The sequence below is a fragment of the Urtica dioica genome, chromosome 3, assembly GCF_054948205.1.
Source record: "Urtica dioica subsp. dioica isolate 48M chromosome 3, U.dioica_male_clone48M_v1_H2, whole genome shotgun sequence".
In the NCBI taxonomy this organism is placed as follows: domain Eukaryota; kingdom Viridiplantae; phylum Streptophyta; class Magnoliopsida; order Rosales; family Urticaceae; genus Urtica; species Urtica dioica.
In genome coordinates this window covers 1,245,347-1,259,835 of record NC_142758.1, presented here as the reverse complement: position 1 = coordinate 1,259,835, position 14,489 = coordinate 1,245,347, and the positions used below count along the sequence as shown (strand labels likewise).

The window sequence follows — 14,489 nt, the reverse complement described above, 5'->3', positions numbered from 1 at the left end:
GTTTATAAGAATGATAATGAAAAGGGTAGGTTCTAGTTTTGTCAAAACTTTAACATATATGCAAGGCCGGCTTAACGCATTTTGAGGCCTATGGCGAAACTTCGAAAAATCGGCCTTTATTTAAACGAAAATTTTAAATAAGTACAAAAAAACTAATATTAATAATTATAATCTAACGAGGATAAAATTGGACAATAAAAGTTAGTGGACTAAATACCTATTATTTCTACCAAACCCATTGTAATTAAAATTATATTAATAATAAAAAAAAACACATACGCACAAAGCTAATTTAAATATAGTAATAAACTAAGATAGAGAAAAAAAAAAAAAAAAAAAAAAAAAAAAAGTAAGATATGACCTGAAAATTAGTGAGTGAGTTTCTGAAGTTTATAAAGCTTGAATCCATATATCTATATTTTAATGAGTTTCGATTGCTATATTTGTATGCTTTTTTTTTATCTTCGTCATTTTTGTATTGACTGTTCTGCTCGTATGAAAATATAAAATAAAAACCTCACACTTCCATTTTTTGGGTAAATTTGTACTTATATATTGAAATTACAAACAAGTCATAAAAATTGGACAAAAAGGTTGCGAAATACATCTGTTTCGTGAGAAAAACAGGTCACAAAAAATTGGACTCCGGTGACCTTTTGATCAAGAAATATTGAATTTTCGTGACCACTTGATCACGAAAATAATGTATTTCGTGATCACTTGGTCACAAATATAATGGATTTCATGATCGTCTTGTCACAAAATTGGAAGATTTAGTGACAACATGGTCACGAAATAGGGTCCTTCTTATTCACTTTTTTGTTTGAAATAATTTGTTCCTTTGACATATATTTGCTTACGGACTAGTAGTCCACTGAAGGTTGGAATAACTTTCAATAGAATAATACATCAAAGTATCCATTAATTTTGGATGAATTTTTCAAAAAAAATTCTAAATTTAGTGACAATTTTGTCACAAACTAAAATTCCAAGACACCACTCTGTCGATGAAGATGATGAGTTTGTAACCGGGCCGGCCGAACTCATCGTTGATCCTTTTGCAGCTCAATTGTATTTCGTCTTGTATTTCCTCAAGGTCTTTGCCTCTACTCCGAGCCGGGGTTCGCTATAAAATGGTGTGACAGCTATATTTGACCAGGCCAAATCTCCACAATAGGATTGTCAGCTTAATATTTGAACTATGAAGGAACAAAAATAAAATACTCCAAACATTGACTGGTATTTCTCACATACAAGCAACTTAATTCTTCTCAAATGATGTATAAGAGTATAAGTCAGGGAATGACATTTCACATATACATATATATTATAACTCCATCAGCAATCAAATCAAACAACTCCAAAGTTGGATCATTTCATAAGTCTGTAAAAACACCGTTATTATCAGATCAGTTCAGTAGTAGCTTTACATCGACAGCAACACCTATATTCTATAGGAAAAATTGTACAAAATAATCATTTGAAACTTATTCATTAGCAAAATAGCCAAGGTTTCAACTTTTCAACAAAGTAGCCAAATTTACGTTTTCAAAAAAATTTGACAGCCAAGATTAAATTTTTTTGACGATTAGTATAAGCAATTTATCACTTTCAAAAAAATTAATCTTGGGTTCAAAATTTTTTTTTTAAACCAACTTACTGCACATCTTGGCTATTTCACTAAATTAAGACAAACATTCGCTATTTTGCAAATTCATAACTTTAAATTGGCTATTCAGTTACATCACCCTATTCTATATAAAAAAAACTTAAAAGGATATATTTATATATTATGCCTTTCATCGCTTCTATAGCATGGGTGTGAAGCTAGCTCAGAAACCTGTTGAGGTCATAAGGCAAAGAGTAGAACTCGTCGCTCCTCGAATCGGGGCTGAAGTACCGAAACTTTCCACGAATCGGAGCTGATACTCGAGACCCAGCATCTGACTGGATATCTCAATTTTTTTAACGGTGAAGAAGAGGGGAAAAATGGTGGAGAGAGAGAGAGAGATAGAGAGAGAGAGAGAGAGAGAGAGAGAGAGAGTCAGAGAGAGAAATGAAGATAAATAAAAGGAAAGAAAAATACATATGTTAAATGAAATATAGGGAATTGTAATTAAAAAGTAAAATTAAAGATAAAATTGTAAATACATAATTCATTTTAAATTCATAAGTCCCATTGCTGACCTTTTTGAAAAAAAAATCCAAAAAAGTCGAAACCCTTTTTTTTTACTCCTATCTATCGAGAGCAATTTCCCATTTATAATTGTTGGGTATTGGGTCTTCTCAAAATTAATTACCTACTTAAAAGGTCTATGCATAAAATCCGACTACTGGAAAAGGCCTTTATTTGATAAAGAATGGGTTGTCCAAAAGTGAATGGCATGATCCATGTTATAATATAATAAGGGTATAGAGGTATTTTGAAAAATATTGTGCCTTTTTTAAAGTGAGGGCCTAAAGCAATGGCTTTAGCTCTTTTGTGTTGAGCCGGACCTGCATATATGGGTCGGTATATGAATTTTTGTTATATATGTGTATATATAATTGGAATATAATTATACTCTGATGAGCAGAATTATAACAGATATAAAATAATGGGTAATTAAGTTAAATGGCCTCTCGAAAATAAGCAATTTTTTTAGCCCACCTTTCGTTAATATGCTGTAAATAGCCAGTGTCATTTATTTACAGTAGACGAAATGACGCATATGTCCAGCAGTTTCCCGCCCAAGAAATATATTCATTTAATTAAAAAAATAAATAAGATTTCAGCATTAACTACTCGCGCGGATTTCGTGGGATATTCATTTAAACCAAATTAAAACCACCACAAGTAACTGTGACGCGGCGACGGCGGTTCTGTACTGCCGCGCGGACTCATCGAAGCTGTTCTTTGCGTGCGACCGGCACGTGCACTCGGCGAACGCCCTCTTCGGTCGCCACACTCGGTCCCTCCTCTGCGACTCCTGCGGCGGCTCTCCGGCGTCGATCTTCTGCTCCGACGAGGCGTTGGTCCTCTGCCACAACTGCGACTGGGACGCCCACCGCTCCTCCCTCCTCCACCACCGCCGCCGCAGACCCCTCGAGGGCTTCGCCGCCTGCCCCGACGTCTCCGACTTCCTCAACATCCTAGGCTTCGACGATCTCGACAAGAAGGCCCTCCTCGAAGGCGATTTCGAACAATGTTGCGATGATTTCTTCATGTGGGATTTGGTTCCTTGCATCGACGATGCTCTCGTCGGTTTGGTTGCTCCCGATTCGGATCGGAGCTTTCAGGCTATCAGAGTTCCTCCTCCGCCTAAGGTGTGTGTGTGTGTGTGTGTTTTTTTTTTTAATTCTGAATTTTGGTTGCTGATTTGAGTTGTGAGTTTGTTAAATCAGAATCGCAACGCCGTTTGTGGACGGTACAAAAAGGAATGTCTTCGTCCTCTTCCCGACGTTCCACGCTGAGAGGCAGATCTGCCACGAAAAACAGCCTCATCGCCAGGAAAAACTCCGGCGCCTCTCACTTCGTCCTCCTCTCCGCGATTTTCCACGAAGAACAGCCTCGTCGCCGGGAAAAACTCCGGCGCCTCTCACTTCGTCCTCCTCTCCGCGATCTGCATCCAAAGGTCCCGATCGGAATCATGGACTCCGCGAAGAACAGTTTTTTTTTTTTTTTTTGGTTGTTGCTCACATTAATAGTGTGTTCGTGTAAAAAGAAAACATATTTACAGTATATTCGTGTAAATACAAAGCATATTTACAGTATATAAATTGTAAATACAAAGCATATTTACAGTATATTCACTGTAAATACAAAGCATATTTACAGTATATTCGTGTAAATAAACTGAAAAAAATTCTGGAAATATTTTGGGCACGAAAATTCTGGAAATTATGAATATATGGAAGACAAAATAATATCAATAAATGAAGAATATATTTTTATATTTTATCCATAATAAATTGCCACGAAAATAGGTACTAATTACCTAAAGGCAACGCTGAAAACTTCCAAATACATAATAATAAATGGACTATTAACTTTCAAAATCTGCAGGAAATTTCAAATTTGAAAACTTCTCTATTCGGTTTCATTATTTGATTCGAAATTTGAAAAAAAAACTACCTAATTAAAAAAATCTGCGAATTAAATAAGGGCAAAAGTGTAAACCTAATTTAATTAATAAGCTGCCACGTAAACAATATGGCTATTTACAGGAAATTAACGAAATGTTGGCGAAAAAAAAATTACTAATGTTTAAGATGGCTACGCAACCAATTATTTGTAAAATAATTTTACTATGATGGATCCCCTTACTGGCATTTATTATTAAAGGAAAGGTCCCTACAATCTATTTTTGTATTTCATAGAAACAAATTCTTTTATATTTGTTGTTGATAAAGATTTAGATACAAGAACAGTTTCAGCAAATACTATAGTGTATGCTGAACAGATCCGATGGACACATCAATAATCCAGGCTGAATTGTAATTATATTAGATGAATCACAATACAATTAGATTAAGTAAAATGTCATTAATACAAACTATGGTACTTTTTTGTTTGGTACTTAAAATGTAGATAAAGTGAAAACGAGAAAAATCCCAATCGCGTATATATTCTGTATGAGTGTCTTTTGGCTCAAGAATCAAGATGTCAATATCCTAGTTCTAATGGACTTTTGTTTTATATTTAGTAGTGTTGAAAATTCGGTTAACTTCAATTAACTATTAATCGAATTTTTTTCTCACGGTTAATTGTTAACCGAAATAGAAAAGTGGACAATTAATTGTAATTAATTCTTTTAACTGGAAAGCGGGCAATTTGTAAATGTTCCGTGAGAAAACAAACAACTTTACAATAAACTATTATTATTTTTTTCAATTAACCTAGGTTAATTGTTTTTTATTCGGTTAAAATTTAAATAATTTTTTTTTTCTTTAACCGAATTTTTTTCTTTAATATTTAGGATCCTTTATTTTTATCCCGATTTGGTTTTTGTTCAGTCAGTTGGTTAATTATTGTGATTGTTGAAATACTTATCAACAACAAGGACGGAATTAGAAAATTTAGGGAGGATAAGTCATTTTTTTCCATTTATAAATTTTCAAGATAAAAATAAGGAAAAAAAAAATTAGATTAAAAATGTAAGGAAAAAATTGAGGGGAGCCTACTTAGCCTTGATTAGCTTTGTCCCTTGATCATATATATATTGCAGGGTACATATACAGATAACCAATTTAATCACCACATAAGTCACCACCATTACATGACATGAATGGTGGCATTGGAGGGACACCGACGATACTAGTTAACTAAAATAGCTCAACGAGTATGTCGTATTTATTATCACAAAAGTACTATTAATTATTTCAATAACTTTTTAGTACCAATATATATCAACCCACAGCAAAGCGCGGGCATTTTTGCTTGTGATCAATAAAGACAAGTGCCGAAGCATAGAATTTTTCTGAATGTCTTGCTTAAAACACAGAAACTCTGAAAAATTAACACTTACTCTAACAGTAACACTCATATAAGTGGGACCAGTTACTAAAAACAACATAAAAAGAATAAATTAAACTTGGCCACATAAAATATGTTGTACGCCTAATTTGAGAGTGACCACCTAATTTGACACAAAATACATTTGCACATTCCGAGTCATCCTTGTCGTTCTGGTTCCATAAATACCCTTCTCGTGTTTTACCAAAGATATCTGAAATTGTAGGTAAAACACAATCAGACAAATCAATTTGAGCTTGCAACAAGAGCACTAAAAAGTATGAAAACTATTATGAATGAAATGTTAAGCTGTTTAACATTTGTTGAATCCCAATACTATGCTTCAACCATTCAGAAACAATGTTAATATCACTCGATTTCAAATTTCTCTATCCAGTAACATAGCACTAATTACACACTTTTTGCTTCCTAAAAAAAAAAAAAAAAAAAAAAAAAAAAAAAAAATTCCACACTTTTTGCCAACTTAAGATTATAACAAAAGAAAAAAAAAATAGCGAAAGCTTAATTCTACACCCTAAAAGCTTAAATGTTAACTCTGCAAAAGGGGGAAGAATTATATAGCGCTACTCTTTCAAATGATTTTCTTTAACAAATAATATTGGGTTATTACTAACTTTGACATAAGCAATGACCTAAATCACGTTCTATAAGCTAGGGACACAAAATGTTGAATACGTGGACCGGTTGCATTTTTGTTTTTTAAGAAACTCTCAAATTAACATGAATACAAGAAAGTCTTGGTTAGGCCAAAGAAAAGTACAAGCGAAAAACCTGTAAATATAAGCACCATATGAAGATAAAGAGATTTTCCCGAGCGTACCTCTTCATATACTCTGATGCATATTTTGATCCGTTAGTAAACAAAAACCACGCCAATAGCCCAATCATTATATCTGTCAACTGTTAAGGAGCCAAACCACTTTGGCAAATTTTAATCTTAATAGCCAGCAATGAATAATTACTTAAAACTGTCTCATCAGAAGTTCAACCTAAACCAACCTAATAATTACACATATATATAGTACACAATGTTCGGTATATTGACTAAAAATCCATAGAACAAGCATTGTATAAAAGAAGTAAAGGATACTGAATAGCCATTGCTCCCACGTGTCCAACATATATAGTCCAAAAGTAACGTTGTATAGATAAATTTTACGCTGAATGCAGTTCATCGGTGTAAATCTGCAAATAAGGAGAATATGATTTATTTTGCAGTAAAACAATATAATTTCTTGATGATAAAACTACAATGCATACACAAATGAAAACATATAAGTTTCGTTGAGAATCAAAGAGAAGAATCGTGATATATCTTCAATGCACCATGAATAGACTCTTTCTTTAATGCGATGTCTATCAAATCTCAATGAAATCAACCGGAAAGTCCTAAATCAGGACCCCCGAAAAAACACAATGCAAAAATAGAAAAGACATCACATAGCCAACATTGATCTATAAGGGGACAAGAAAATAAAATACGAGAAATATTCAAATAAAGAAAAGAAACAAATTTGGGTCACAATTCAAACACTACTAGATCAGTAAGGGAAATTGATCTAAAGCGCCAAAGAGAAGTAATGGGTCTCAATATCATGTTCACACTCAAATCTTTGTCAGTTTTGAGTTAACAACACAGTATATACATAATATATGCAACTTATTTATTGAAATTACCATTACTGAAAAAACAAAGTTCAAAACTTCCGAAACAGCAGAGAAATTCTCAGGAAAAGAAGCCCAGATCTGAATCAATGATACCATACCAATAGAACCAGTAGTAAGTGTTCGAATAATCAAATTTAGTACATACTACATAGCATATCATCTCATTCATATAGAAAATTTTAGCTACATTCTTTTTTGCTCATATATATTTAGACACAAACATGATACCGAATTTATGTTTGTCTATTTACAACAAACAGTTCATTTTATAAACTTGAAAAATAAGAAACTAAAAAAGGACACGAGGTAACAAAGCGGAGATAAGTAAAACAGAGAAAAACAATTGATTGATTCTAGTGCTATTTATTGTCCTCAAGGTCTCTAGTTGACGACTCTCTTACATTCAACCAAATCACAATAACAATTTCATAAGATATCAAATTCAATCTACTAAACCCCTAAATCAATTTCGATACCAGATCTACAACCAAAATAGATCTCAACTTCAGATCAACTCTAGAACCCTAAACCAATATCACTGACCTTTTCTCGGAGCTCATGGGGTTTGGTCGGCGTAGTGAGTTTCTGCTCCATCAGCGACGTGAGAGAGAGAGAGAGAGAGAGAGAGAGTTGAAATTCAGAATCATTTCGAACCAGAATTCGAGTTTTAAGAATTCAATCAAGGTTCACATCGAATTATCCCCAGAACGTTCAGCTTTTAAAATCCAACATAATCAAACCAAAAGTGAACCAAGGCAAACAATTCCTCATGCCAATTCCAACATGGATACAAAATCAAATATCCCATTCAATTTCATAATCCAAAAATTTCGAATCATCTTATAAAAAATCCCCAATTATAACCCTAATCTTTATCTCTGAAATCCATCAAGGAAAAAGGGTTACTTTTGAACAAATTCAACCTCTCTGCAGCTCCTACTCTGAATTCTCCAATATTCCGTTCAAACCCGAGAGAAAGAAAAGCCCCAATTCAGAGTTGAAGCCAAACCCTATAAATCAAAACTTCCCAATTTGATTTCATGAATCCCAAAAATTCAAACCAAAAAAGAGATGGATTCAAGATATTTCCATTACCTCGAGATAAAGACAAACCTCTGACGAGAATCTTCGCGTTCTACTCCTCTCTCTCTCTCTCCGCGATTTTCTCTCTCTCTCTCTCCGCGATTTTCTTTCTCACGATTTGTCTTCTCTTTCTTTTATGTGTGTTTGTCTCTTTTCTTCCGATCGTATCGCTTCATGAGGAAGAAGACTGACTTAACTGAAGACAAGGCTGAAGGAAGTTTCGAAAATTGCAAATAAGTCTCTCCTTATTTGCTCATCAAATCCTTTATACTTCTGCCTCTAGTAATATCCTCCACAAGACCATTTTTTTTTCTTTTGTTGCAAATGGATCCTTTTTCTTTTATTTCTTTCTCGGGAGATGGAAAACATTACCGAAAAATTAGTTAAATAATTTTCCCTTCAAATTCATTTCAGGAAGAATTTAATTAAGGTCGTTAGAATTTATTTTCACTTTCACGGCCCTTCATAACTTCTAAAAAATATTTCGAAACCTTGTCGACTATTAATATCTTTAAATTCCATTCTCGGTTTATTCTCGTCGTTTTGAGAAACTTCTCTTCCAACATTTGACTTAAAAAATTTAGTTCATTACATTATATGACGTTGATCTACACCTAAGTAGTCACAAACCTCATTTCGGAGCCACGTTCATATCTTTGAATCAAAGAAGAACGTACAACTTCGTGATCAAAACTTAACACCTTTCGCAAGTGCTAAATAAGAAAGTTTTGATTTCCTTCCAAACATGTAGACGGATTCTCGATAACCGAGACTAGTTAAAAGATAACTGAGACAACTTAAAAGGATTAATATATTTAAATCCGTTTTTGGTGTGAATTTCGTGGAAGATTAGTATGAAAATATAGCAAGTCATTTAAGACTTGTCATCGCATAATTCCAACATGTGAGGCAGGAATCTCATTCCTCATATTTAAAGTGCCATAAGTACTTTTAATTGATCCCCAACCTCTCGGGAGGTTGGAGGATCTACGGTCAGGGACCTAACAATATCATTATAGTGACAGGCACTCGTGCCACGAACTCACATGGAAACAGACCTGCAAGTCCATTCCCGACCGTAGCCAACAACGTGGTTTTACCCAAATCAAAAGGATATAAAAAAAGCCAATGATTATATCATGTGGGATTTAAAGCTCTAGGAGCATTCAAATTAATAAATAAATTATAGTCTGCATATCTTCAAAATAAAAATAAAAAATATTAGTTTCGTTAATATTTCAAAAAGGGGAAATAAACAAATCGACTTGAGAACTCTGGGACTCCAAATTGCTTAAAGTAAAAATAACACTTTAAGATTGTTAGCCATAATTCTAATCGGGCACGGTGCCAGAGAAGCTCATCAAAGGGGGCTAATTTGAAAAAAAAAGTTTCGAGGGGCTAATTTTTTGAATTTTTAGGGTAAAAAAATGAAAAAAAATTAAATGGCCAAAAGTGCAACAAATTTTTTTTAGGGGGGCTCAGCTCTCTCGGCCTACTGTAGCTCCGTCCATGATTCTAATAGGCATGACTGAATAAAAAGAAAAATCTCAATACTGTTATTCAATAAAAAAAAAGCGGAAACTAATATATAATAAATACGTAGGCATATGAAAAGAAATAATTAGAAATAAAAATAAAAATCGGATTAGTTAGTATGATAAGATAAGCAAATGGAGAACGTCGAGGCTCGTTGAACGATTTGTTCAAAGCAATATGGCTCTCCTAGCATGTGCTGTAAAATATGAGCAACAACGATGACACACGTATGTGTTGAACTTGGGCTTGCATGCGCCTCAGATCTTCTATAAAAGTGGGTCACACTTGGAAGTCCAAAGACTTATCCAATTTTTATATGCACAATAAACTCCATATAACTTTAACATGTGAGACTGTTATATGTGCACATTGAACATCTATTCACACACATAACATAGTTTTCTTCTACAATTTTTTTATGTTTTTCAAAAAACTTTGAGCATAAATTTCTCATTTATTTTAACTCCGATTATTTAGTAAATAAATAATCAATCTTATACATTATAGAATGAGAAATAAGAATTGCTTAAAACATTACAATTTAGACAAATAGGCCTCATTCGAATATTTCACAAATAAATTAATAAAATAATATTAAGTTCTTTAGTATCAAAAGACACACTTTTAACAATAAGTTAATGACTTGCTTGTTGTATGTTGAACTTATTGATAAACTTCAAATATAAATGAAAATCTGAACATTAATTTCAGACAGATCTTCCTATTTAGTAGAAAAAGATGAGGATAATTGAGGTAATAAAAGGAAAGGAAATAACACGAATCTGGTGTAACATAAGAAGACCGGATTTTGCATTAATTTTCTATTTTACACCGGTTGTGCCGGTGGTTTTCTCTCTGTAACCGGAAATGGTTTTCTCTCGGATTTTCCCATTTGGTAACCTAAGCACGTGCCAGCACGTAACGTTGTCTTGTTTCGGTTGACCGTTGCATGGCTTCCACACTTGGCCGTTGTTCTTTGACACGCATTACTTAAAATAAGCCCAGAATCTGTAACAAATTACAATTTTACCCTCCGCGAATCCTAACACATGGACAATGAATACCCCGAAAGAAAATTGTGGAGCACGTATATGCCAATAAAGTCATTATATAAGCTTGGAAACATTTTCGAGACTAACAGTGGCAAATCCGTAAATAACTCATGCATGCGGTGCCTTTTCTATTCTGAGCAAAAAATAACACAAATCCCAAATGCCAAAATATGGCAAATTTTTAAGGGATGTTTTCTTTTTCTCTTCCCATTTTAACATTATAGGATTATACACACACACACACACACACACACACACACTGAGAACGAAACAACCCCCATGGTTTTGAGTGCGAACGATTGTTTTGTTCTTCCTCTTTTATTTCTCAACCCATCGAAACAACTTTTCAGAAACCACTGGCCACCAAAATATATTGATAGAACATTGCATATACAAAGATACATATAACCCCAAATAATCTCTCTCTAACACCCAAAAACGCACAAACCCAATATAATGAGAAGTAGCTGCAATGGGTGCCGAGTTCTCCGGAAGGGGTGTAGCGAAGAGTGCACGATAAGGCCGTGTTTGCAGTGGATCAAAACCCCTGAGTCCCAAGCCCAAGCCACTCTCTTTCTCGCCAAGTTCTACGGCCGGACCGGCCTCCTCAACCTCATCCACGCCGGCCCTGATTATCTCCGGCCTGGTAATTAATTTCATTTCTGAGGGTATTTACGTAATTATGACATTGTTTTTACCTACAATTTCTCAATCGCTTTTTTGTGTTGTGAACTATTTAGAAAGTTACTATGACAAAAGTTTATCAAATACATGGAATTTGTTCTTTCGAATTTTTTTTTAATTTTATTTAAATTGACTCTTAAAAATATTATTTATTTGAAATCATAACTAAACTCGCTGTATGTGTGTTTTGGTATATATATATAGCTGAATTCTGAAGAAATAATTAATTGGCAATAATATTGGTTTAACCTTTTTATTCGAACATTGAAAAAAAAAAATCCTTATAAATTAAAATTATCTATGTTTTTTTTTATTATATATAAATATGATTCTCCTTGAGTGTAGGTTTTTTGAATTTATAATTAAAGACACGTGTGTTTGTTTTGGTAGCGGTATTTAAGTCATTATTGTACGAGGCATGTGGGAGGATCGTGAGCCCAATACATGGCTCAGTGGGCCTTCTCTGGTCCGGCGAGTGGGCCAAATGTCAGGCCGCCGTGGAAGCTGTCCTCGCCGGCAAGCCCATCACCGTGGACGCGTCGCACCATAGCGTTCCCCTGAACTCCTGCGACATCCGCCACGTGTCCTCCAGCTCGGCCGATGACCTGTCCGGGCCTCGGAGGAAAAGAAACAAGCCCGGAGCCGAATCAAAGCCCGGCTCGGCCGACTTCGCTCGGTTTCTGAACCCTTGCCACGAGTACTTTTGGTGGAATAATAAGAATGACGAGACCGACTCTTCCGAGACCGAAGACGCTTCTGTGGCTCGGCGCGCAGAGCTTAGCCAGCTTGGCTTGGACCTCACTCTCGGCTTGCCTTGACTTTTTGGCTCACTTGTTTTTTTTTTTTTTTTTTTTTTTGTCTCTGGATGGAAAATTGGGAATTGTTAAAGGTATAGGATAGACAAAATTGGAGAGATTGTGACGCAGAGGAAGAAAAAATTGTCACAATGTTGTTGCGGTGGTCATGACATGGGAAAATAACTTGTGCTTTCCCTTAAATGGGAAATGAATTAGACATTTTCGTAAATTTGATTATTATAACATTTACCTTAAATAATGGCGTCTCATGATATGATGATGATCTTCTATACCATTATGAACACTTGCCGTCAAAATACAAATATTTCATATCTCAAAGTGGTGATTGAGGTATTTTCAAATCAGCATCCACTACAAGTATAATTTAAAGCCGTGAAACAGAATCCAGTATGTGGGTTTAGTATAAACACATGGCTTACATGCAAAAAAAATATTAAAAAAAATTCATTCTAGTTTATGAGAACTTTCCAACTTTTATTGCATTTACTTCTACGTGTCATATGGTTGCCTTTTTTAACGTCTTGAGCTCTATTTGAATTTTACTAGTCGGTTCATGCGTCTGCGTAATTTTGTTCATTTTTATATACATAGGTATTTCGTTGGTATACTGTTGGTGTAGTGAGAAATTCAATCTCTCAAAAATAAAATCGATTATATATCAAACCGTTTAATAAAATCGGATGATATATCGTTGGCATACAAGTATATTTATTTATTTATAAAATCAACGTATGATAATTTTGAGGAGAAAGAATTGGTATGCCGATTTTTAAAATGATAACTTTTAGAATAATATTGTTATATAATAGGTGATTATATGGAAATTTTCTTTTCTTCCGATTTATTAGTATTTTTTTGAATTATAGTTTTAGTGTGCATCTCCATCATGTATCGATCAAATTTCTCTTTTGCTCATTCTTGCTATTTTAGAGATTCAAAATCATTTTAAGAGAAAAATGTAAAATCAAAATCAAATATTCTTTAACTAAGACTTAAGAAAATATTTTTGAAGGAATTGCACGTAACAAAATTAGATTTGGTGGCCTGAGCCACCTTACTTTGTGGTTTAAATTTTAAAGTCTGGATAGTGTCTCGAAATGAAACAAGAACCTAACTACCGTGCAATTTGAGATCTAGTTACAATTTACTGAGCTATTTCCGAGCCAAAATGCTCGTAATGAGACAAAAACTTAAGTACCATGACATCTTAAGATCTAGTGAGAATTCACCGAACCACCCCCTTGAGCTTAAATGCTCATATGAACTTTTGGAACATATAAGTTTTTAGGTTCAAGTCACTATTACAAAACTGTTTATTAATTAAAGTTTTTTTTTTTTAAGAATACATTTTGCTTAAAAAATGTCGTATGTTAAAATAGACTACGGTCATCAAATTTATGAGATTTATTAGACTCCATTCAAAATTAAAACTATAGTTATTAACTTTATATCCACTACAATCAATATAAAAAAGTAGTCCAAACTAGGGGTGTACAAAAATTGACCGAAAATTGGTTAAACCGATAACCGAACCGATCCGGAACCGAAATTCGGTGCCACGTCATCAAACCGAAAATTCGGTTCGGTTAACCGAAACCGAATTTAAGAATCGGTTCGGTTATCGGTCTTGAAAATCCAAAAATTCGGTTATCGGTTATTTAACCGATTTTTTTTATCCAGTTTTGAAACCGGATAACCAGTTTTAAAACCGGATAACCGATTTGGATAATTGTAACATCTTTAAAACTGGTTAACCAGTTTTAAAACGGTTATAAAACCGGTTATCAGTTTTACAAAACCGGTTAACCGAATTTTCGGTTAACCGATTTTCGGTTTTGGACCAATTCGGTTTGGTCATTGGTCCAAAATTTTCAAAACCGAAAGTTTGGTTTCGGTTTTCAAATTGGTCCAAAACCGAACCGATTTCACCCCTAGTCCAAACTAAAAAAAAGTCAACAAAATTTTGAAATGGAGGGAAATTTCCCACACGTGTTTCAGGAGAGAGAGAGAGAGAGAGAGAGAGAGAGAGAGAGAGAGGCGAGTGTGAAGAAGAAGAAAAATGAGAGAGAGAGGCGAAGGCCGGCAAGGGTGAGGCTAAGGTCGGCGAGAGTGAGGGCTGAGGTCCGGCGACAA

General features: G+C 34.3%; 3 protein-coding genes across 6 annotated transcripts; 2 read left to right on the top strand and 1 right to left on the bottom strand.

The window, feature by feature from the left end:
- Positions 1-1,815: 1,815 nt before the first annotated feature.
- LOC149401932 (zinc finger protein CONSTANS-LIKE 13-like) lies at positions 1,816-3,453 on the top strand. The gene is made up of 3 exons (XM_089609361.1): positions 1,816-1,856; positions 2,838-3,306; positions 3,385-3,453. The coding sequence occupies exons 1-3, from the start codon at positions 1,816-1,818 to the stop codon at positions 3,451-3,453; spliced, it is 579 nt and encodes a 192-aa protein (XP_089465487.1).
- Positions 3,454-5,384: 1,931 nt separating this feature from the next.
- On the bottom strand, positions 5,385-8,500 carry LOC149401931 (uncharacterized). Of its 4 annotated transcripts, none has more exons than XM_089610171.1 (6): positions 8,279-8,499; positions 8,090-8,193; positions 7,727-7,768; positions 6,606-6,700; positions 6,336-6,408; positions 5,385-5,708 (listed from the first exon to the last, which is right to left on the bottom strand). In XM_089610171.1, the coding sequence occupies exons 3-6, from the start codon at positions 7,741-7,743 to the stop codon at positions 5,696-5,698; spliced, it is 198 nt and encodes a 65-aa protein (XP_089466297.1). In that variant the 5' UTR covers positions 7,744-7,768; positions 8,090-8,193; positions 8,279-8,499; the 3' UTR covers positions 5,385-5,695. The 4 variants fall into 4 exon arrangements, with proteins under 4 accessions (XP_089466297.1, XP_089466298.1, XP_089466299.1 ...); XM_089610172.1 differs by having other exon boundaries at positions 8,107-8,193; XM_089610173.1 differs by lacking the exon at positions 8,090-8,193.
- Positions 8,501-11,151: 2,651 nt separating this feature from the next.
- On the top strand, positions 11,152-12,456 carry LOC149401930 (LOB domain-containing protein 40-like). The gene is made up of 2 exons (XM_089609983.1): positions 11,152-11,500; positions 11,929-12,456. The coding sequence occupies exons 1-2, from the start codon at positions 11,311-11,313 to the stop codon at positions 12,354-12,356; spliced, it is 618 nt and encodes a 205-aa protein (XP_089466109.1). The 5' UTR covers positions 11,152-11,310; the 3' UTR covers positions 12,357-12,456.
- The last annotated feature ends 2,033 nt before the right edge of the window (positions 12,457-14,489 follow it).

Coding starts and splice junctions, on each gene's coding strand:
- LOC149401931 (XM_089610171.1), bottom strand. Junction 6,409..6,605: donor GTGGGAGCAATGGCTATTCA/GTATCCTTTACT, acceptor AACAGTTGACAG/ATATAATGATTGGGCTATTG.
- LOC149401932 (XM_089609361.1), top strand. CDS start 1,816: ATGGGTGTGAAGCTAGCTCAGAAACCTGTTGAGGTCATAAG. Junction 1,857..2,837: donor AAACCTGTTGAGGTCATAAG/GCAAAGAGTAGA, acceptor AACCACCACAAG/TAACTGTGACGCGGCGACGG. Junction 3,307..3,384: donor GAGTTCCTCCTCCGCCTAAG/GTGTGTGTGTGT, acceptor TTGTTAAATCAG/AATCGCAACGCCGTTTGTGG.
- LOC149401930 (XM_089609983.1), top strand. CDS start 11,311: ATGAGAAGTAGCTGCAATGGGTGCCGAGTTCTCCGGAAGGGGTGTAGC. Junction 11,501..11,928: donor CCCTGATTATCTCCGGCCTG/GTAATTAATTTC, acceptor TTGTTTTGGTAG/CGGTATTTAAGTCATTATTG.